This window comes from Trachinotus anak, unplaced genomic scaffold (assembly GCF_046630095.1).
Source record: "Trachinotus anak isolate AG129_WGS33_773 ecotype Australia unplaced genomic scaffold, CSIRO_AGI_Tana_v1 ptg000001l, whole genome shotgun sequence".
Classification (NCBI taxonomy): domain Eukaryota; kingdom Metazoa; phylum Chordata; class Actinopteri; order Carangiformes; family Carangidae; genus Trachinotus; species Trachinotus anak.
Genome location: NW_027273852.1, coordinates 17,283,298 through 17,307,208, shown reverse-complemented (window position 1 = coordinate 17,307,208; position 23,911 = coordinate 17,283,298). Strand labels below are relative to the sequence as shown.

Here is a 23,911-nt window from a genome sequence, read left to right as displayed (position 1 = left end):
GTTTTCATTTAAGTCCCTCTTTGCAACTACATTACAACACGAAAATTGTGTAACTTTGATTAAAAAATATTACCAAGCTCAAGTAAGGTGTACAAAGAAAAATCTAAATCTAAAATTTAAAGTGTTTAGTAGATGAAATGTGTAAAATTTGCTAATTCACTTGAACTACTGTGTTTTGTTTTTTATTTTATTTTTTTTTTTCCAACGAGGAAGGAAAAAACAAAACACTGTTTCCTTTGCACACTTCCCATGTATTGACAAAAGTAAGCTTTTAAACAAAGACCCTCACTGGGGAGTTAATCTGGTTTCAAAGCTGTACTTTTACCCAGACTTTCCTTTCCACTGAATATACTGTATGTAGTCTTGTGGCAGTCTTGTGTGACAGTCAATGCTGGCTTTTGCATACAGCTAAGTACAAGACTTTAGGGGAAACATAAAAGTACTTAAACTTAACTTGTTTAGTGTTAAATGGAAAATAATGTATGTGCACAGTTTTGGTATTATTATTTTATTTTTAAGAATTTGGGATGGACAATTAATTGAAATATTATTGAAATCACAGGAGCTGCAATTTTTTTTCATAAAGGTAAAATGTGTCACAACATACTATCCCATGGCCTTCCAATCATAATCTCCAGATGTAAAGGAACATGCTTGTTTGGTGCAAGACAAAAATCACATCATAATCATTTTCATCACTGAAAATTTAATTAAAAAATCAATATATTTTTTACATATTAACACTTTTAATTTTACATATATACATTTTCTTCATGCACATTATTTTTCGGTCTCCACCTGCCAGGGAAAGTTAACAGTTCATTTACTGGTGCAGGCAAACTGAAGACAGCCCAGACTCTGTGATTAGTAGTACACCAGGAGTGAGCTGCTGTCATCGAGTCTTTGAGCAAAGCATGTTCCACCTTTTCTTGATAAGTCACTCAGCCTGCGGCACATGCTGTACATGGTGCGGCTATGGACCTTGACTTGGAGCATGCACCTCACAGCTTCTGGTGACAGCACAGTCTTTCTGAAGTGTCTGTGTGTGAGGGGTATTCACTATCATACACATGTGCAATGGAAACCAGCTACTCTCTGGTTCAACAGTTGACACATACATATCATAACCCCATCATAAGTTCAACAGGGCAGTTTTCTCTGGGTAGACTGCCCTCTTGCCCCTCACCGGCATATAATACCTCATCTCCTTCCAAAATCTGGAGGAAGGAGAGAGGGATGGTGTCAACTGTGTGTCCTGTCCACCTGTCTCCTCATCCTCTCTCCTCCTCATACATGTCCTCTGCCTTCGCCTCGTCCTTAGGTTCTTCCACCAACGCACGGCACCCTGCTTCTTCCTCAGGTGACGCACTGACTCTGGGAAGAGAGCCAGCTGAGCCGGGGTAATCTCTTCCAACTCAACCAGAACCACCTGTAAACCAGAGCTAAAATTAGAACCAGGTGCCTTTTTGAGCATTTGACCATGAACTGAAATAAATGAAACTAAAGAAATATGAACCAAATTAATCAAACCATCACTGAATCATCCTGAATGGTTTTCTGTCTTTTGGGCAGTTACAGTTAGATGCAACAATTGAAGCCATAAACCTGCAACCTGGGCTTTTGTGTCTTTATTGAATAGGACAGTGGAGACTGATAGGAAGGGGGCAGAGAAAGGGGGAACGACATGCAGGAAAGAGTCGGGCTGCTCGGGAGTCGAACTTGTGACTTGCCTGCTATGAGCATTTGCGCTTATGTGGTACGCACCATCATCATCTGGCTATTGGGTCGCCCCCACAGCAGTCATTTTTAATTCAATTTTTTTTTGGCAACTTTGGGGCAGAAGAACTCCACATCGAGCTGACAGTTACACAGATGTGACATTTTCTCTAAGGTTGTTGGCTCTTTGCACACAATTCACATCAGGATGTCCTGAGCTTTGGTGCTAGTAAATCAGTCATATCCCAAGCTTCTTTCTAATTAGCAAAGAGCAAACTTTTTGTTTTTGTAGTTCCCACAACCCCAACACAGTGATCCTTCTTCTCTCTAGCTGATCACATCAGTTTTAGGTGTGACACTCTTCCACTTCATCTCTCATTCATATCAATAAATTGAACAATATTATAATAATTTTGAACCAGGACCTCATTCAGATCAAGTAGCTCAGGAATAATAAGGTGTATATCAGTTTCAATGTGCCAGGTACATATTTGATAAACATTTAGGTAAATATAAGTATCAGGTTGGTCTTGGTGTAGACAGATACTCAATATTAAAAGGACTCTGATTAGGATTGGGGCAGAAACATGGCACTTATGTCAATTTGATAAATGTAATTCAGTCTTCTTTTAGCCGTGGTTTGGTCTCTACAAACCCCTGGCTTTCCACTTCAGCATCTAACCACTAATTGAGCTGTTTGATGCTGTGTACAGTGGGTTTATAAGACATTGTTTGCTGAAAGCAGCTGTCTGGAAATGGGATTGATGAAATCACAAACTTAACAGGCTGTAAAATCTCTGTGGATTTATTACTGAGAGCCAACCCTTTCACAATACTGGTTGGTAAATATTGACTATTGGAGCTGTAATGAGTACTTTGCAGTTAGCCCAGGGTAAATAAATTCACTAAATCAAGTGTGACTGGACTGCATGCAGCCTGGGATTAAGGTTAGGGTAGAGTTCAGTTTCATTAAAGCACTGAGCACTTGTACCTCCGCAAAATTTATCTGCGGTCAAGAATATGCATCAACAAGTCTATTTACTCACCTTGAGCGATCCCTCCAGCAGCACTCTGTACATTGCTGCCACACACTCCAACTGTTGCCTTGTGTCTGGATAGTCTTCATCACCACCATCATAACTTGTGCTGGTAATGTTGTCACCGGTCTTGCTTTCGCTGTTATCCTTGCTATTAATGTTCTTGGAGAGGTTGTTGTTATTATTGCTACTGGTGCTGCTTGTGTGTCTTTTGCTGATAAAAGTGGAGGCAGTGTAGAGCAGAAGCAGGCGGCGACTGGCTTGTATGTTCTCCTCCACTGAGTCCACTATGGCTGCAGGGAGGAAACGGAGGAAAATGTTAATAAGTGATTAAGATTAAGATGGCCTTTATTAGTCCCACAGTGGGGACATTTTCAGCATTACAGCAACAAAGTGGACAGTGCAGGAGAAAAAAAAACTGCAAATGTCAGTAACAGATACTGAATATACACAACAACAATAGCAGCAGATAATGGATACTGCACGGTTGGTTTGTGAAAGTATTGCACATGGTGAGTTGTCAGTCTTTGGTGTGTGTGTGTGTGGTCTACTGAGTGCAGTGGTTGTTGTACAGTCTGACAGCAGCTGGAAGGAAAGACACGTGGTCTCTCTCCTTTACACACCGTGGGTGCAACAGCCTGTCATTGAAGGAGCTGCTCAGTGCTGTCAGAGTCTCTTGCATGGGGTGGGAGACATTCTCCAACAGGGATGATAGCTTAGTCACCATTCTGCTGTGCCCCACTACCTTCACTGTGTCAAGAGGCATCCCAGAACACAGCTAGTCTTCCTGATCAGCCTGTTTTTTTTTAGATTGCATTTGTGTTGTAAGTCCAGTCCAGTTTATTGTTCGGGTGAACGCCAAGGTACTTGTAAGAGTCCATGATCTCAGTGTCCGTTTCCTGGATGTTTATTGGTGTGAGTGGAGAGCATTTGTGCCTGTGGAGGGATGAGTCCTAACATAGCTCTACATGAAGGGTACATTAATGTAATAAATCTAAGAGTGTAATTAAAACCAGTGGCTCCTAACTGTGGGTCTGTGCCTGGAATATGAGGCAAATAATACTACAATGCTGTCTCCACCATGTAGGTGACTTACCCTGCCCTGGTTGGCAGTCACGACCTGCTATGAAGAGTTTGTAGCCACAGGCCTTTTCCAACACTTGAGGCAGAATGTTAAGGGCAAACGTCTCCACTTTCTCGTTGAATCCGATGGTACAGGGTTGTGGGTATGCCACGTAGGCATCAAAGAGTTTCCCATCCAAATCTTACACAGGAAAAAAGAACATCTTATTTAGGGTATGTGGTTAAGTCTTTTGTCATTCTAAACAAGTCTGAACTGACTTAAATCAAGTTGAGTCTCATTTCTTGGCACATTGCTTTATTCTTAAAAGCAAGTAAAGATGCAAGTTCTTCATTTTTATTTCTACAAAATGCAAGAAGACTAGAACATAATTGAAATATAGTTTTTAGGACTTCGTATGTAAGATATTTTTGCATTATTAGTAATAGAAAAACTGCTAGACTGTCTTCTCTATGCACATAAAAAAATACAGGTTATCCCCACACAGCTATGGGCTGTCAGTGCAAGATGCTTCAACTAAGTAGAGAACAAACATACACTTCAATTAGAGGGGGCAGAAAAGTGTGTTTGTTTTTCCTGACATCAGCCTCATATCTTAATTCAGCCACACCATACTATTCTGAATGTTAAAGGTTCTTCCATTGCATAATCAGCAAGTGACATTTAATGAGAAGTAGTGCAGGTGGCTCTGTGGTTAGTTTGTTTCCTTTGTTTGCTCTCACCATTGACACATGCGGTCAGGTATGAGGTAGATGTAAAGATGTGCAAGTTGTGATGTATGTGTGGGTACTGTGTTACTGTGTGTGTGTGTGTGTGTGTGTGTGTGTTCTGCAACATTACTGAGTGCGTTTTTCCAACTTAGTGTTGTAAGCGAGCTGACATTATCATTAGATTGCATACATGCATATAATAAAGAGCATGTGACTAATTACACACCTGCTGTGTGAATTACCTTTATTTGTATAGAGGATTGGAAACACTCCCCTGAACCACAGGACAATGTCAACCTTGAAAAGGTAGTAGATGACAACACTGATGATAAAGAGAACCATCACACCAACAAACACGGATCCAATGGGAAGTATGATGTTTGGATCTGTAGAGATAAACATAGAGTATCTATCAGACGTGCAGTTTTACATAGTTTCTCCACCACGGATTAGTTAGGAGCACTGGATTATAATTAGATGACACTTCGTCATCGTCACAGTGTCATAGATGTTATTCTTGCTTTTGTGCCCTACTCTGGCTGAGCCGTCTCCGCAGACACATGATCGGCATGAAAATAATCTACTGACATTTTATGTTTTATTGTAGCTAATGGCATCAGTAGTGATAATACTGAATATAATAATGAAATGCAATGAAATGTGATTTGCATCTAAAATCACAGCTTCCATTGTCTGTCTTTTGGTTTGCGTTTCTCATTTTTTGTATTTTTGTGCATCTGCGCTGGCGACAGCCAGAGCAAGGTCAGGTTGTCCATCCCATTCTCGTGGACATGATATCTCAGTAACCCCTTGAATTAACTGAATTAATTGGTTAATTGGAATTAATTACCCCTTGAATTAACTGAATTAATTACATTTTTAACCTTACCTCTTTTACTGGTTACTGTATTACCATTTAATGTTATTCACTGGACTTGAACTGCTGAAATTTCAATTAAAACTGGGTCTGGGTGCTCTAAAACGTTTGATCTGTAGTGCATGTGCTTATTTTCTTAGTCTTCTGTGATAGAAACTGATGATTTAAGGGTTTTTGACTCATACTTGGATCAAACAAACTCTCTGACAACAGCCCAAAGTTATAAGTAAGATTTTTAAAAAGGAGGCTTTTTGTGTGTTTTTTTACTGGTGGTCAACCAATATACATTTTTCATTGGCTGATGCCAATCTATAGAGAGCAGTGTGGCTGAGGATGGCCAATATATATAATACTGATATTATGTAGTTGTATTTATGTTCTGCATCTGATAAAATACAATAATTTAATAACATTATTTGTTTATCAGCCTTGTGAGGCATCAGCCACTACCAATGGTCTTAAGATGCCATATTGGCCTGATTAATTGGCCAACTGAATAATCACAATCACTATTTTTACCTGCTGGTAGCAGAGTAAAATATCCCTCAGGATTGCCGCGGGAACTGTACACTCGACAAGTGTAGTTGATGTGGAAATCTTCCTCCCTCAGCTCAGAAAACAGCAGCAGACGCTCCAACCACACACCTTTTTTAGGAACCTCCTGGATCCACGAACTGGGGAGAATGGGGAAAAGAAAAAAGACAAGTAATGCAACAAAATGTGATTCTACTGTGCTTGGTTAGAGCAGAGGTGTCTTAAACTTATTTCTCACTTATAATACCTCAAAAGCAGCAGATAAAACGACACAAATAAAAGGACAGGTAAAAGTACTGACCGTTGTTGGGATGTGTAGACCCGGTCTGAGGGGAGGAGGTTGAAAATGAAATCATCTCTGGCTAACCAAAAGATATCAACGAAGGGCATCCCAACACCCGGCACAAACACACGGCACTGTTTGGTGAAATTGGACCCTAAACACATACACAAACAATAAAATAATTTCTCTTAATCTATACACCTATATTTTATTTTCCAAGTGGTGTTTCTCAAACAGATTAGTACACATCAAACATATGCACAGAAGGGGCATTAGACCCAAAGTGAGCGTTCAGACCAAGAGTAGCGCTGTGTTTGTGTGAATAAATGTTTCAGGTAACAGTGAAAAGTTGAATTTTGATGATCTAGAAAATCCATTTTGCAGTTTCTAATTAAGTGAGACAGAACTTTACAATCCTGTGAACTTGATGACAGTCGCGAGGATAACAATGTTACATGTTACAAAATATTCTACCTGAAGTGTGCACTTGCATTTACTCACCCTTTGGTATCAACAAATTGTTATCACTAAAATGAATGAGGAAGCTGTGTTTTTAGCCATAATGCAAATGTTGGTGTGAACAAACCCTGAGTCAACAATAAACATTTCAACTGTAAAACACCATATTTCTCAGAATATGTTAGAGACAAGGACTCACCCATCTGTACCTTGATTATTTCGTTGGCTGGTTCAAGCATTTGTGGAACCAAAGAGTACACATCTGAAAAGACAGACATATACACAGACATTTTACAGAATATGGAATGACACCAAAGAGTTAGTAGCTCTCTTACAGCTCCTCCCACTCTGTTGCTTGTGATCACTTTAGGGTCATGGGAGTAATTCTCGCTGTCTGCTATGTTGTGGACAAACCTAAAGCCTAAAGGCCCTCTTTAGCACGCTCAAGTACTTATCTCCATTCTAACCTGTGACCTCTGCGACAATTGTCTCTGACACGGATCCTGTGATGCCACCAAGGGTGAAGGTCAGGGTACAGGTGTGGTTGCCGTTGTGTTGAGCTTCCACTCTCTGAATTGTCATTTTGGTCATATCCCTGTAGCTATACCCGCCTGTCCCATCCACTATGGGCTCACAACCCTAGATGAAGAAAAGAAACACAAAAGTCAGGCTTTTTATAATGACAATAAAAAAAATGTTTAAAAAAAAGTTGAAATAGTGGCAGTAGATACTAGACAAAAACATCATAACATAATTATTGAATCTATGTTAGATTACTTATTCACAGTAAAATATAGATTTTTTTCAATTTGCCAAACTGACATATTTGTTATGTTAAATTGAGGCTCTGGAATGATCTTCCTGAGGATATCGGGTTGGCTAACCTCTTTTAAGACACTTCTTAAAACATACCTTTATTGAGAGCTTTTCCTGGTTATACTTTCCCTTGAACTGTTTTATTTCTATAAAGTTTATAAAGAAAAATAATTTTTATCTGTTTTTCCTCTTTTTGAAATTGATTGATTTTATTGATTTTATTTTGCTGTGGTTGTCAAGCACTTTGTAATGCAGTTTTTGAAAAGTGCTCTATAAATAAAGATTATTATTATTATTATTATTATTATAGAGCTGGCCAAGTAACAACATCTGGAATAAAGTCATTGGGTTTATGAGTGTTTTATGTCAGTGCTTGATTTTTCCATAACTGACCTTGTACCACTTGAGGGAGGAACTGATGTTATAGCTGTCCAGTTTATTAATGTACTCCTTCAGAGGGCAGGATAGGGTGTCCCATACTCCACTGGTAATCGTTTGAACAACTTTCCTTGGCCTTCCACACTCTCCAGCCACTGGCAGATCTACTACGAGGCTGGTGGCCTGCATGTAGCACTGAAACGGAGTTCTGTTGAAAAAAATTAGAGAGAAAATTAGCTTATTTTTAATATTACAACAAATAATAGAACCAAATCAAGAATCAAGTGTTTCTCAGGTAAACGGCATTTTAAGGACTTTAGTACCCATGATATCATGAAACTGCACATAGCACGTGTTCAGCTCTAAACATTCGAGAGTCCCTCTTTACCTGTATCAAGGCTCATTCACTGCTATTTAGAAAGTTGCATGTATTTTACTATCAGTTGCCTTTACTGAAACCTGGCACACTCAGAATTCATTTTACTTAGAGCAGCTTTAATTTAGCTCCTTTCTTTAGAACAAAAGATTACAATAATAGCAATAATGTAGAATTGTCACTATCCAGTTCGCTATCCAGTTCTGTCACTATCCTGAAAACCTTCTCCCAAAACATTCCCAATGGGCTGCGTGTCATTGCATATAAATCTTCCAGTCAGACAAGGTTGTACAATTGACATTGCTCTACTTATTTTTAAAACCTCCACTGCCTATCTCAGGTTCAAGCAAGAAGGTCAGTCCTCAGATTTGTTATCATTAGGTGCTGTTATCATTTAACTGTTTTTATGCCTGTTTTCAATTTGCACATAAAAAAAAAAACAATGCAAATAAATTATGACAGACAAAAATCACATGACTGAAATATCACGCACTTTGGCCCCAGGAGAGACGAGAAATGAAACACTTGATAGGGAGACGGAAATGTTCCTTGAATCAATACAAGAAACAGCAGTTTATATTGCCCTGTGTGCTCTTCATCACCAAGCTTTCCGTCACATTAATACATACATGGTTTTCCTGTGTTTGACTGCATGGTGCTTTTTTAATTCTAGTTGCACCCTCTTCTTCTGCAGTGGTATAGTGGCACATGAGTGGAGAATTGGTGCCACCTACTGCTTATCTTGGTGAACCTATTCCTGGTATCCACACAACTGTTTTGGATGGAAATGGGCATAAATTCCTGACTTTCTAAAAATTTGGTTAAAATTTGTGATACATTTGGATGGAAATCGGACTGTTGTGTAGCACAAGGCAACTGGTTTTTACAAAATCAGCAAGACACCTTATGCCAGTTGTTCCCATCTGTGGGCTAGGCCCACTGTTGCGCCAACAAACCATTTGCAAAAACGGTCTAAATTTGGTGAAAAGAAGCAATTATAAAAAAGAAAAAATATATAAATGTTTTGGGGTTTTTTTATATTTTAAAATGGAATGATCTTTAAAAACTAATTCATTGTTTGTTTTTTGCCTCCCCTCTTCAAACAAAAAAGAAAAAATAAGCTTTCCCTGCTTTCAGTTCAGTCCTGGTTATTATTACATTGAAAAGTGCTCTGAGAAGGCATTATTTGGCCTCCATGTGGATATGGGGTTGGATGTGGGTTGTCAATATTTTGAAGATTTTTAAGCCGTGAGTTGGAAAAGGTTGGGACTCACTGCCTTATGATTTTGTGTCAAGATTATCTGATCAGCACAGCTTTGCTTGATAGTGTCCTCTTCCATTTTTATTCATTAGTGTAGCCTACTGATTGGTCAATAGGAAATGCAGTATATCAAGCTGATCACGCCCTCTGCTGGACCATGAGGCAAACTACTCTGAATGGTCTGTTGCAATTCAAACAGGTCAGGATGTTTGAATATTACGTTTTTCTCACATTTGAATTAATGTTTTCAAAATTTGATGAAAAAGTGTCAGCCCTAGTAGACAGACATTCATACAGTACAGACAGACACACAAACACATCAGGACAAATTTTCTATCGCTTCTTTCAAGTTCTATTGATATTGATATGCTGATGCTACCATACCTCAGTACGCTCACATATTCCCCACTGTCGTCCAGCTTTACGTTAAGAAACCACAGAGTCTCCCTATTCACCAGGATTCGACCTGTCTGGTTGCTCATTTCTTGACCCGTCTTTGAGTCATACCAGGTGATGTTGTATGGGACGCTTGTGAAGTTGAAGACATCTGGAGACACTAAAGTGCTATTCAGCATAGCCATATCCCCAGGAACAGAGAAAACCCTCTCAAACTGGATCTTGTAGTTGGTACAGTTCTCTGCAACAAACACACAACAGTGGAGAATGGATTTGTCATTTATTCAGCCATTCAGAAGACAGAGCTCCGAGCAAACTTGTCTATGTCAAATTAAGAATTTTTCCTGCAAGAAATTAGATTTAATAACAAAAAAGAGAGATAAACTTTGGTTTGCTTTACCAAACTTTGAAGTGATTTTAAGAAGGACAGGTTAGGTTTGGGCTCTTTACTTATGCTTAGTATTTATATTTGCTCTTACATATATTCTTACTCTCATCGATTAGAAAAAAAAGGTATGTCACAAAAGAGAGAAAGTCTGAATCAGACCATGTCTTTTTGTTGGACATTGTTTTTGGCATGCGACTAGTAGCTCAGGGATTTGGTGATGCACAGAGGACATGGTGTCTGGCCTCCAGTATTTTTCCATGATGCTCTGTGTCACTGAGATGGATTCTTCCAATTCCCTGGCAGCCTTAACTGAAACTACGGTGCCTTTTGTTTTGTTCACATTGTACACCTAGAGTATTAGAGAACTGGGGCTGCAATGAGAATTAACTATTTGGTAATGAGCATGTCTGCTGTCTGCCTCACATTCACATCTGGAGCTGTCTGGTAATATTACTTCCAGTAATGGTCACTGAGCTGTTGAGGAGTGAATACCTTTCTCAGTGACACTGTTTTTAAAGTAGACTTAATCAGATTCATTTCAGCAGGTAGAACAAGTCAGTCCCCTTACAGTTTCTAAATATAAAAACAAACTTAACTGGTAATGTGCCATTTGGCAGCAGTTACCATTTGCAGAGTTAAACGTTGTTTTTCTGGTCAGATTCTAATCTCAGCTCAGCTACTACAGCACTAAACACTAGTGTGTTTAGTGCTGTAGTGCCGCATCTTATCAGTTTGATTACAATAGCGGCCTGGCAGTCTTTGCTTTTTTCCAGGAAAAGTCATTAATCAATGAGAGACTTCTGAGGAGCTCACATGTCAAAACAGCTACACACAAGTTGCTGCAGTTACAGCGGAGGCCACAAGGTGGCAATAAAAAGCTTCTGTACAGACTGGAGACAGATGTTACAGTGAGACTCAGCAAAACATAAGGAATATGATGTGTAAAAATACTTACAAAATGTATGCACAGTATATATATTGAGACCTCTAGTAGTATTTATGTAGTTCTGAAAATAGTGTGACTCTGCTCACCTTGTTCAAATCCTGTACAGATCCCATAAAACCCCATGAAAATCAGAAGACTTCCCACTGTTGAACTCAGGCCCATGGCTGAAAAACACACATATAAGCAACAGTAAAAATCAGACTGAAAATGCTACAAGAGAAAAGGCTGCAACAACAGCCTGAAACAGAAGCTGACAACTTACTGGAGCACTTCTGTCCAGTGACACTGACAGGTCACAAGAGGCTTTGAAACACAGCAACAATCAGCAAACACAGTTTTCTTTCCTCTTTAAGCCAAACTTCACACTACCTTATATTTCTAAAACGCTGTCTCTTTTCCCCTCTCTGCCTCTCTCTACCTCTCCTTTCCCCTCTCTTCCACCCTCCCTCTACCGCTGTACCTCAGACATAGATGACAAATGTTCTGGTATTTCAGGAGTCATTTGTTTGGAAACCACTGACAAAAAGCTGCGTAATATGTAATACTGGAAGGACGCCCAGTCTGCTGTGGGTGAGCATTCCTGCTCAGTCGTGTCTGTAAATCTGTGAATGAACACTGTAAACCCTTGTGGGGAATTTGCTTCCTCTTTTTCTCAAATTTGTACAGCTACTACAATTACTGTGCTGCTGCGAACCAGTCAAGGTTTTGACCTGAGTCCAGAGAAAACTATATTTGTGGAAATATTATTGTGTGGCAGTAGTACGATGCATAAAATCCTGCAGATACAGGTCTGGAGCTACAATTAATGTTGGCATAATTGTTGGTGCCAGACGGGCTGATTTGAGTATTTCTTAAATTGCTGGTCTGGAATTTTCACACACAGGTCTTTAGAGTTTACCCAAAATGGAGCCAAAAACAAAAACATCAAGTGAGCTGCAGTTCAGTGGAGGGAAACACCTTGTTGATGAGAGAGGTCAGAAGAGAATGGCCAGACTAGTTGGAGCTGACATACAGGCTATAGTAACTCACTGGACTTTTGAAGAGTAGAGCGTAGCCTGTTGTGATGAATCTGGTTTTCTGCTTATATTTTCTAGGTTCACTTTGGGCCCTTAATATGAATGACACAACCTTCTGGCACACATCTGAGGACTGTTGCTGACCATGTGCATCCAATGGTCACAATTTACCATCTTCTAATGGCTACTTCCTCTTCCGGTTTCATGACCATGACATTGAGTTCAGTGAACTTCAGTGGCCTCCCCAGTCATCAGATCTGAATCCAGGAGAACACTTTTGAGATGTGGTAGAACAGGAGATTGTCAGCATGTGCAGCTGACAAATCTGCAGAAATGAGAATCTCAGTGGTATATTTTCCACATCTTGTGGAATCCATGTCACAAAGAATTGAGGCTGTTTTGGGAGCAGTGCCTCAGAGTGTTTGACAGTTTTGCTTTAGTCTGTTAAACAATGTGCAAGTCAAAGCATATTTGTGGTTACTGAAGCTTGTGAATTTTGGATATCTTGAGTTGGTGTGAAAACGGAACGGTAACAACACTGTGGAGGTTACAGTTACTTGTACAAGCATGTGTACACTTAAGGGTCATGATAAAGTACCTTTTTATGTTTCAGTATGTTACTTTTAGAAATATAACAGTATCCTTCTAGAAAAAGAGAAGAAACTATACATGTGCTTTTACTAAATTTTTTTTAGAGTTACAAGTCAATATGGGGTCACTATTGGTTGGCTGTTAAAAAAACAGTTCTAGCTAGTATTATCATCAAGTACTGGATGTCCAGTCATCTGGGTGGATTGTAATTAAAGTATGTGACTAAACCTGGAAACAGATGTATTTAAGTGTGAACTGACTTAGTTGAATAGAAGTCTGAGTTTTCTAGGTAGATGTGAAATCCAGTGACTGAAGCTCCGAAGGGAATTTGAAGGGATTCCAAAAGCATCTATATAAAAGTATTCATTTCTCAAAGACTCTTGACAGCAAGTTAAGTCATCCTTATCCATGGTGTTACTCATTTTGCTGGCCGGTAGTTTTGAAACCAGATCCAAAATTAATTCAAGGAAAGCCTCTTTAACCCTTGAATTAGTTGTTTCTATGTTAACAGTGTTTTCAAGATAAAAACAAAGAATACAAATGTTTGTGTTGGGAAACAGGACTAATGAAAGGGTATCAGGCATTCCAAAATGTGTCTGTGTTAGTTATCAGTCTTGAAGTTGTACTCTGACTAGAGCTCGAGGAAAACTGGAGGAAACTCCTTTGAAAATGTGAGTTGATTAAAATGAACTAACTCATAACATACTGTTATGAAACAACATATGGTTAAATAGGTTGAAACAGCAGCAGCTGGGGTGAGGCCATATTCAGATCGGAAAGCCCTCAGCAGATAGCATATCTTATCTAACCAGATCTACCATCACATGCATTCACAATGCTTAGCATTTCCACTACCAGTTGCATTTTGTGGCTTCTGAACTAAATTTTGTGCAAGTGCTTCACTGGCAGTTAGGATGATCAGGGTTTCTGGCAGTGTATTACAAGCCTCGTGTTTTCCTGGTGGAAAAGCCAACAGAGACATCTGTTGATCAAAACACTTTGTCGACCCCCTGGGTCAACCTGACGATGTGTGACTGAAGACAAAGGTATTCTGCTCATGTCAGTTAAATCCTTGTATCTTATTATTTTCTAAGTGTTAAGACAAACACAAGCCTTTGCATGCAAACAGTAGCAGCAAAATGAGGAAAAAACAAAGCAACTAAATTTCTCACATTGCTACAGGAAGAGACAGATGGAAACAGAGCTTTGTAGATGGAGGTGTGCTTGTGGTTTAGCTGGCTGCTGTGAAAGTAAGATGCAGATGCAGTTTGACTTTTACAAACCACAGCATTTATTGCTCACACTTTTCAGATCAGCATCTTTCACATCTCTAGTTCAGTTCACTTGGTCCAGACCAAGGGAAAGCATATTAGTTCCCAGAGGAGTAAACATAAGACTGAAGTAACTGAATGACCATCTTCCTGCATCATCAATGCATCATCAAGACCCACGTGAAGAGTGACTTGTTGCTTCTAGTATGTTTAATTTCTCTGGTGTCAAGAGTTCATGAAAAATAACAAATTATAAGCATTATTACTATGAATAGACTGCACATCATCAAATGTCATGACTAATGACTAACGGGCAGAGATAAGACAAAAGGGCATCTTAACTATACAGATAAGGAAGACACATGCACAACACATCAAAGTTTTAATTAGAGACTGACAGAATTTTTAAGGTCAATGCTAATTTCAGTATGTGATGAATTTAAATAAATCTGATATGTTAGTCGATAATCATCTTTTGAACCAAATCACATAACATAAAAAACAATGTTTGATAAGGATCCCTTATGTTTAGTTAATAAGAAGCTCATGGGGAGTGTCTGTAACTGTACTGACATGTGAGCCACATATATTTACCATAAAGTAATTTAGGGTCAATCTATACATTAATGACTCTTTAGCTATCTTGATAGTATAAGCTACGTTCGTGGCTATTTAGCAACAGATAAAGGGATAAAACTCTTGCAGTGCTCTGTAGTGGAGAAATTACACAATAGTGACACTGGTAATATAACTACAGCACCTGTTTTGGCATTCCAGTTTTTTAATATCTTGTTACTTATAAACTGTTATAAACATGGATTCATCTGCAATAAGCTTAAATTGGCTGATAAAGTCAGCCTGCTGTTGTATCGGTCAGGCTCTACTAATTGTTATTGACTGTCTGATTGGCCGGACACGCATCTGTGTCATTTTAAGTTTAGTTTAATTTAATTTAATTTAACTCCGGTTCAGTTGGTTTTATATGAGATGATAAGCAAGTGTTATCTACACGATGGGCTTGACTTGTATGTACATTGCTTTTTATGATTGACCATAACACAGTGATTCCAATTTAGAAATATATAAAACAGGGAGAACCCTAACATTACAATAGCAGGAGACAGACGATGTTTGCCATTTTTCTTGATAAACATACAAGATTTTTTTTGTTTTACAAAACTGTTACCACTTATTTTCTGTTTATTAACTATTCTATCAATTAATTAACCAAACATTTCAGCATCAATGAAATTACTAATAAAAAAGCATTTGAAACTATTCATATATATACTTTTTAAATTGCCTCATATATTAGCCTAGAAATGCACAAAGGCATAATCCATGACATAACTAAGTGGTATTCAAGTGAATCAAAGTTCATTACAAAATATTACATCACATGTTGTAACACATTAAGAACCATAAACCATAAAGGAATATCAAACTTTCTTTATTACACCAATTTCAGCTGCTGCTTCTGGATGTTGTTAGGGATTTAGAGTATTACGACCAGTTAAGCAGCATAGTTTTACTCTGGGACAAGCCCAGGCAGAGAGGAGCGTGGGAAGAGCGCTATCAGTTCAGCAGGCCATGGTACGAATGGAGACGTGGGAGCATGGGAGGCTGAGGTGAATGGAAATGACTGAGTCACATGGAGGAGAGCAAAGCTGCTAAATGTTTTTCCTCCCGACTGGAGGCCCAGAGGCACTGACGGTTGGCTGTGCAAGAGGTTGAGCAGTGGTTTAGACAGTGTTGGTTTTCCTTCTATTCCATTTTGTTAACCAAAGGTTGAATGACATATAACACATAATTTTTGTTTACTTTCAATGTATTTAGAACCACACTTTGACACTTTGTAAACTGAGTATGTAACACTTATGGTTAGAAGCAGCGTGCCATCTTTAATCTTTTATTTTACTGCATTATCTTCTTTCTACTCTGCACTGAACTGCAGACAACAGTTAATGGATATTTGTCTTCCTGGTAGGAAACTGTTAAGATAAAAGAGGCTGCCGCTGCCTCCACGTCTGCTTATTAACGTTGTGACTCCCAAGCCCAACACTAACTTTTCTACTTGAGCATGAAGATTCAAATTGCAAGACAGCTGTATTTTTAAGGACCTTAATTTAAAAAGGCCATCACATTAAAGACTGACTCCCTTTATCAACTTCTTATCTCCTCTGGATGTTTCCTGAGTTCAGAGGCTGGATCCTCTGAAGGTGTGTCCCTGAACTGAAGACGAGGCTAGACCTGTCCAGAGCCTGTTCTGGCTCCACACACAAAGACAGTCTATAGGGTCACAGAGCCCACAACTAATAGTACATTCAAAAACTCGTTTTCACCTTAAGTCAGAAGTTTCCAAATGGTATCATGAGAAAGTTGCTCTCAAGTGAATTTTTGGCCTCTATTACCCCCATGCAGTTTTTGTCTCTGAGTGGGTCTCAGGTGTACCACAAGTAACAGCAACGATTGCTTGTAAACGTGGATGTCAAACTTTTAAGAAAAATCTGATTGGCATGTGTGTTCATGAGGTAGGAAATACATTCTTGACATTTGTTAACCCCCGAGAGTACACACAGTGTATTTTGCTGAGTAACACTGAATGTAAACGTGACTTTTGTTTGTTACTGTGCATTAAAACTCTACATGTTGACCTGAAGCTAACACGACTCTATTAAAAAACGCAAGGTGCCGTGATGTTTCAGGTCCTGAACACAATTAACTGTGTTCAGGACACTGGTCCTGTAGTGTAATGTAGTCTTTGGGGGATCCAGCCTCTGGAATGGGACACAGGTATTTTAAGACATTAAGTCAGATTTGGAGGAGACTTTTCCGGATTCCTTTAAGGCGCCAGAAAAGAGGATGGCACTATTAGTTCAGAGGAAACAAGGCTAAAGCTTCCAGTTTCCGGTAACAGCAGACGGTGGAAGGAGCGAAAGGCTGATGGAAATGTTACTACCAATGTGTTTGTCCTCTTCAAGGAGGGGAAGTGTGGATAAGGACTCGGGGGAAGGCTGCTGGGAAATGTGGAAAATTTCTATGTTTATTAAAGCAGTAACTGTTACAAACTTTAGATGGAGTCTGCTGATCGTGTTCAAAATTATTTTTTTTAATTATAAAATATACACTTGAATTAATAGTAATACACAAAGTGATATGTTGTAACCTGAGCTCTAAAGCAGGGTTGCAGAAAATGCTTGCATGGCAGAAACCACACAGACTGTTGGGAAACGGGCCTCACTAACTGAACAAATTTGTGCAATGTTTGATTTCACTACAGCAAACTCACAGAAGGAACAAGTGTCCATTTGTTTCTGTTTGCGTTCAGTGAAGAGGTCGTTGGGTGTGTTGGCCTACAAATCTGCTCAGTCGCGCGAACTTTGTCCATCTGTTTGTGGGCCTGCGGTTGCAACATTGACTGAAGAGTGATCACAGGTCCAAGGTTGTGACAACATGAACATTTACAGATGGCTTGATAAACAACATGAAGTTAATGTTTTTATTACCAATTCCATGTTATATTGGCAATCTTAGAGATAAAGTATGTGAATAAAGAATATTTCATTGTTCCTTTTATTGTCAATGTAGACAGACTTAGTTCAAAATAATGAGATGTCCAAGTTTGAATATGAAACCAGTGCAGATATGAAGCTGAGTAATGCTACAATATTCATCACAATTAAAGATTTAACTGGAAAAAAAGACAATGAAGTGGAAAGCGATGATGGCAGTGATTTGTTTTGGTCGATGGTTAAATAAAGCCCACCGAGGTGCCGTACTGATGTGAGTCATTATGAACATGCAGTCTCCAAACATGATTCACTGTCAAAACAAACGTGAGGCAGCAGCAGTAAGATGTACTTCCATCTGCCGTTCTTCAGTCACACTCATAGCTGAAACTGTGATTGAACAGCAAACAAAATGTGCAGAGTGGAACAACACCAAACTCCAAACCGGAGGGAAAATATTACAGTGAGTGCTCCAACATGGCCTGCCCTCCATCTGGTCCACTGTGTCTCATTTCCCTTCACAGCACCAAAAATTAAGAGATTTTATCAATGTGATTAGCAAAACTGTGAATTTATGTGAATAACTGAGGGCTGCAGCATTATTTTTTTATTTAAATAATCTGAATCCATTTCTTTATTGCTCTGTTTACAAAATGCCCATTATTAGTTCCCAGAGCTAAAGATGACATCGTCAAAATGCTCGTTTTCCAAAAATCAGTCCAAAACCCAAAGATATTACATTTACAGTGATATTGAGGCTGGTGAGGTTATTTTCTTGAATAATTAATAAATCATTTGTTCTATAACAGGTCAGATATCGCAAATCCAAATCCAAAACATTTAATTTAGTATTTCATGACACAAGCTGGTATCAGAGGATGTCTCGTGTAAAGATATCAACCTTCTTTGGCCCCATGCGGATTAGCACTCAAGTGAATTTAGTTTTGGAACTGATGAACTCAACAAGGTTGGGGCTCATCTCTTGAAAGTATTTTAAAGAGTATCCTCCTTCTAAAATCTAGCAGATTGTGATATAGCACTGAGATGATCTCAGCCCATAGAATTAAAAAGGGACAAAGATCAACTTTAGCCTTAAGATGCTTTTGAGAAAAAAGGCCCATGTCGGCTACATTAGTGTAATATTCTCATGTTCCTAGAATGATGAAGTGCTAAGCACAGCAAAAAAAAATTGGTTTATTTTGTTTTTTTGGAAGGGGAAGAGGATGTGATCCCAAGTTAAGATGGAGAATTGAAACCCTGGTCCTTGATGAATATCCTCAATACAATCTGCAGCACATACAACAGCTTGCTTAGATGAGTGACTCGTCATGTTTGAGAGTACAACCATCACACTATGAGTCAGAAGCGGTGACTTTTATCTTTTATTTCAGAAGCACATACCTCAATATTTGCAAATAAGGATGTGCTATAAATATAATAACTTTATGTTGATCTATGCAGCATGTAGGTTATTTTGCATCATAGTTATGTTAATACATACTAACTGTTAAACATCAGGTCAGGACTATTTTCTTTGGAGAAAGGAAATGTGCTAGCCATTTGTGGAACACTCCACATTATTATCTACTGATGATCATGTTCCGCAGCTAAAGCATGGTATTTTTAACCATCTCTGGGAAAATATTGCTGAAAGTAAAGACACAGTATTTAGCAGGCACCGGAAAATTTTGGAGATACAGCAGAAAATGCCTCTCTGCTGAACTGATTTGGTACAAACAGCGTGGGAATATTCTAATATAAATGACAATTTTCAGCCCTCAAGAGTCATAAGAAGGAAACTGCAGATATTATGTTGGAAATGTCATTTAAGAGCAGTCTGTGTGAGCAGCGCAATCTTTGAATTAGGATTAATGGAAAGTAAGTAAGAGGGAAAACAGTGGGAGTTACCCTTCCTACAGCAGAGCATGAGAATGACCAGCATGACCTCATGTGATGTTTGACACTGAGGTCAGTCTCTCGTATATTTCTCAGTACTAAACATGTTTTCTGTTTTGGCCTTGTGGTGAGATGCTGTGTGTGACTGCTGGCACATTTTTTTCACTTGTGCTGATTCCACTGTGGCTCTCAAACTACACAAACACTACACAGAAGAGCGTGCACTAACAACATACTGTGCAATAATGTAAAGTTGTGAAAGAGACTGATAATGATAAACAGCTACGTCTCCTGACCTGTCAAAGCAAATCAAATCATTTTAACAAACAACAAGAATTAACCTTCTTTAGTTTCACGGCTGTGCTCTTATTTATGGGCAGTTGATGTGTGTTCTTGTTATAGCTCTAGCTGTGTTGCAGGTACATGGCTCAGCTATGCAGGATGTGACAAAATACACCAATGAAATGCTCAGACTCTTTTGTAGAGAAAACACCTGCACGGCTTTGACAGTGAAAACACAAGCAGAGAGAAAAACTGCATGGTTTATCCAAATATTTGACATAATGTGCTGGTCTCTAGGAGGCTCTTGAGGAACACAGACCAACATTGAACAGCCGTAATAATACTTCAAATATTAAGTTTTTTTGATTTTTTTTTTTCTTTTTAAAAAAATGATTTCAAAGCAGTGGCACTGATTTTAGGTATATTTTGTTGCTTTAATAGTAGAAAATCGAATCAGTGTAACTATCAATACATACCTTAAAATTAGATCATTGTGTAAAAGGAAGTGCGTCTCCTTTGGGGTTAGAATTACAACACACCTCTCTAAAAGTATATACACACATTCCTTAATAGTGTGCTCCAAAAGCAAGCAGAATATATTGACTCACCTCACAGAAAGCAACACACAGCCACCGCACAGACAGAGGAAGGATGAATGAGTTTACACGAGACAGCAGAGCTGACAGAGGAAACCTCAACTCTGACCTTCGCGTGCAGATTGTAGGCTCGACCACACAGCTCAACCTATGATTCATCAGCCCTGTCCCACATCCATGAAATGAAAGCACAAACAGCACACAAGAGAAGGAAGAGCATGTTTGGATTGCAACTCTCGACTCTCTGTTCACCTTCCTTTGCATTTCAACACTCTGTAAAACCATCAACAGAACCTTCTGCTAACCCAAACCAATCTTACTGTAAGCTTGTCGAAAATAACTTTCATTGATCAAAGCAAACTGTGAACTTGCCTTACAAGAAGCTTAACCTCAGTGGCAAAATTTCACTTTAACTTCAGCTCACATACAGTATTTTAAAACAAAGTTCAGACCAAAAAAAATTAGTTGCAGAACAGATGACCAAACAGTTATAACTTCAGTTTATAGTACATACAGAACATAATCATGTTTCTAGATGTAGATATGACCGAAAATGTACGTCTTTCACCTTCTATCTCAACAAACACAACACAAGACAATATTGCTGTGAGAAGATACAAAGATTGTAACATCAACTGAGTTACAGTAAAAAGTAAAAAATCTTGCTTTCAAGAATCTATAATTACACATAGAGGTTTAATGACCAACTCTTTGATAAAAATGTCTACAATCTTTAAAAGAACCAAAGGATACAAAAGACTAAGATGAAGCATTACATCTACCAGGGAAAATTTTCAGTTCCCATCACTTAAATGTTAAACTGATTAAGGACAATGCAAACAATGCAAATGAAAGTGTAGAAGTGTGAAGCCACACCTGGGCTTCCCCACAGGGCAGAGGAATCCCCAGGAGACAGGCAGTATTTCAGCTATGACTCATTCCCTGGAAACCTGTCGAAAATGTGAACTACATTCACGGCCACAACGTGGCAGTTAGGGCACAGATCTCATGCTCCACTCTCTTTAGCAAAAACGCAAGTGTCTGTCTTGTTTTGTTTTTCTTTTGCCTGTACACCAGGGGACTTTTTTGTGGTTAGACCAGACTTTGGGGCAGGGGGGATTGTGGCAGTAACGTGGCGCGTTATCCTGCTGGAAGCGGCCGCATGTGTTGTCTGCTCGGCCTGTGGAGCACCTCCGACACACGCTGCAGCTCACGGTGCAGCTCACGGTGTTGCATAAAAGCCAATCTCGCCTCACTCCCGTGTCACTAAACAACTAACGTTTTCTCTCAGGTGCAGCGGTGCTTCCGCAGCTTTCCTCGCTTTGTCTCTTTGCTGGTTGCTGTTGTCCGGCAGTGTGTGGCCACATACTTGAAAACACCCAGCAAATATTCTTGTTCAGCGAACCTTACCACTAAGTAGCCCCGTTGGCTTTCTGCCTGCCTGCCTGAAGGCTGAGCTGAAGTTATAGCAGAGACCTTGGTGTGTTTTTGAATGCTGGGGCATGCACGGTGGACAGCCAGGGACAACTTCGAAATCCAAAACGCGATCAGTAGACCTGCCGTAGCTGTAGCCTATGTGTGGCGAGTGACCCAATTATTTTATCCGCCAAAACATATTTTACACGCATTTGGCGGGCAGCGGGTGCTAATTTAATTAGCACTAATTAATTAATTAATTAGAGGTGCCTTTGATTCATGGCCCTGCTCTCAAATCTGAGTTAAAGTAATTAAATGGAAGTTCAAAAGGAGGATTTGACCACCGGTCGTGTTCTGGAGCAATTTTCTGATGTACATGCACATGCTTGCAGGTGACTCAATACTCAATTTCTTTTTCTTTTTTTTTACCCACAGTAGACCTTCATTTGTCAAAAGACCCATTAGGGTGGGAATTTCTGCAGGTGGGGTCACATGAGCACAGTTTTGTTAAAAATCTTTGGAAAAAGTTACATAAATTTCGTCTGTCTCTGCAGTGCCTGGAATCCTGATATATATGTTAAGTTGAGTTTGGGTTGAACTACAAATGTGCTAAAGCAGCTCTAGTGCTTGGTGACCAGGGGGGCCAGTGCTTGTCCCAGCAAAATCCAGTTTGGTTGACATTAACAGTGATGTCAAGATTTCTGATTATACAGAGTAGTAGAATTATTCCAGCTCTTAGTTGTTGTAGATATTGCTCTTAGATCTTGTTCAAAACACAGAACTCACCAGCTTGATGTTAGTCTAGTCCGTTCGTAAAAGCAGCAGCCTCCTCAGGTCACACATGAAAATCCTGTAAAACATCCTGTAAACATCTTTAAAAAAAAAAAAAAAGACACACTTTAATCTAAGCTCAGACGTGTTCCCCCCGGCTTTGACTTCCTCTTCTGTGAGGACTTCAGCACATGTTGCAATTTCCTTTTCAGGGATCTTTTGAAAGCCAGCTAGTGTCCTAATCTGTTGCGCAATAACTGGGAGGAGAGAAGCTTGGATCCTCTTGTTCATATGATTCACATCATACACAGATCTCTTGCACAGCATTTACAGCACTTTTTTTCAAAGGAAACAATTTAATTTATATAACTACACTGTTAACAATTATCTGTGTCCTACCTTGTTCTGTCAGATTAATCAATGTTAGCACCAGTTTAACCAGACCTGCAGTGTGCAGTTGTCTCCCATATGGTTTATATTATTGAGTCATTGGAGGCTGCATTAAAACACTGTCATGTTGAGACCTCTTGTGGTGGCACAGAGAAACAACTTGAGATGAAAATACCTGCGAATGAAGTGTTAAACCAAATCTTAACCAATAAACCCACCATCACATTATTAAAATATGATCTAAACACCTATAAGGTGAAGTTGTGAAATCAACACTGTGACGGCCCACATGTTCTGGCTTCCTGTGCTGCTCTGTTTTCTTCTTGGAGGAGCCCGGGCGAGTCGTCAGAGCAACCGCCTGCACCTGAGAGAAGGGAGGGGCCATCCTCATGCCATGCATACATTTGTGGTTTGGTTTGGGCTTGCATCTGTTACAACACTCACATGCATACTTTCATTCATCCATACATGCCTCACCCTACTGACTACATCCATATCTTCACTCGCCATGTTATTTTTCTCATGAACTAAATGAATTAATTTGGCTTGGTGTGTGGACCTATGTTGTTTCAAGCCTGAGCCAAGTTGGTAAAAATGACAGTTTAATTTATTACTGTTTTAATCATAAAACTTTATATTTCTGTAAATGATTCCTGCTTTGTGTTTAAATATATGCTCATTAGGTTTATGTTTTATTATAATCTTTATTAACTATTTGAACTTCAGCAGGTCGTCTTCATCATGTCTACACGCCTTAATGCATTGAATTGCTGCCATATGATGTGGTGATTAGATATTTGTGTTAACAAGCAGTTGAATCAGAATCAGAATCAGAATCAGAATCAGTTTTATTGCCAAGTATGTTTTCACATACAAGGAATTTTTTCTGGTGATTGGTGCAATTGATCAGCAACA

General features: G+C 39.1%; 1 protein-coding gene across 3 annotated transcripts; it reads right to left on the bottom strand.

The window, feature by feature from the left end:
* Positions 1-686: 686 nt before the first annotated feature.
* LOC139623191 (interleukin-1 receptor type 1-like) lies at positions 687-22,814 on the bottom strand. 3 transcript variants are annotated; one of them, XM_071481227.1, is made up of 12 exons: positions 22,622-22,814; positions 11,345-11,422; positions 9,913-10,165; positions 7,907-8,099; positions 7,165-7,336; positions 6,897-6,959; positions 6,257-6,392; positions 5,941-6,095; positions 4,787-4,930; positions 3,850-4,017; positions 2,763-3,046; positions 687-1,429 (listed from the first exon to the last, which is right to left on the bottom strand). In XM_071481227.1, exons 2-12 carry the CDS (start codon positions 11,418-11,420, stop codon positions 1,133-1,135), a joined length of 1,941 nt encoding a protein of 646 aa, XP_071337328.1. In that variant the 5' UTR covers positions 11,421-11,422; positions 22,622-22,814; the 3' UTR covers positions 687-1,132. The 3 variants fall into 3 exon arrangements, with proteins under 3 accessions (XP_071337328.1, XP_071337345.1, XP_071337339.1); XM_071481244.1 differs by lacking the exon at positions 22,622-22,814 and adding an exon at positions 20,432-20,583; XM_071481238.1 differs by lacking the exon at positions 22,622-22,814 and adding an exon at positions 11,521-11,700.
* Positions 22,815-23,911: the final 1,097 nt, after the last annotated feature.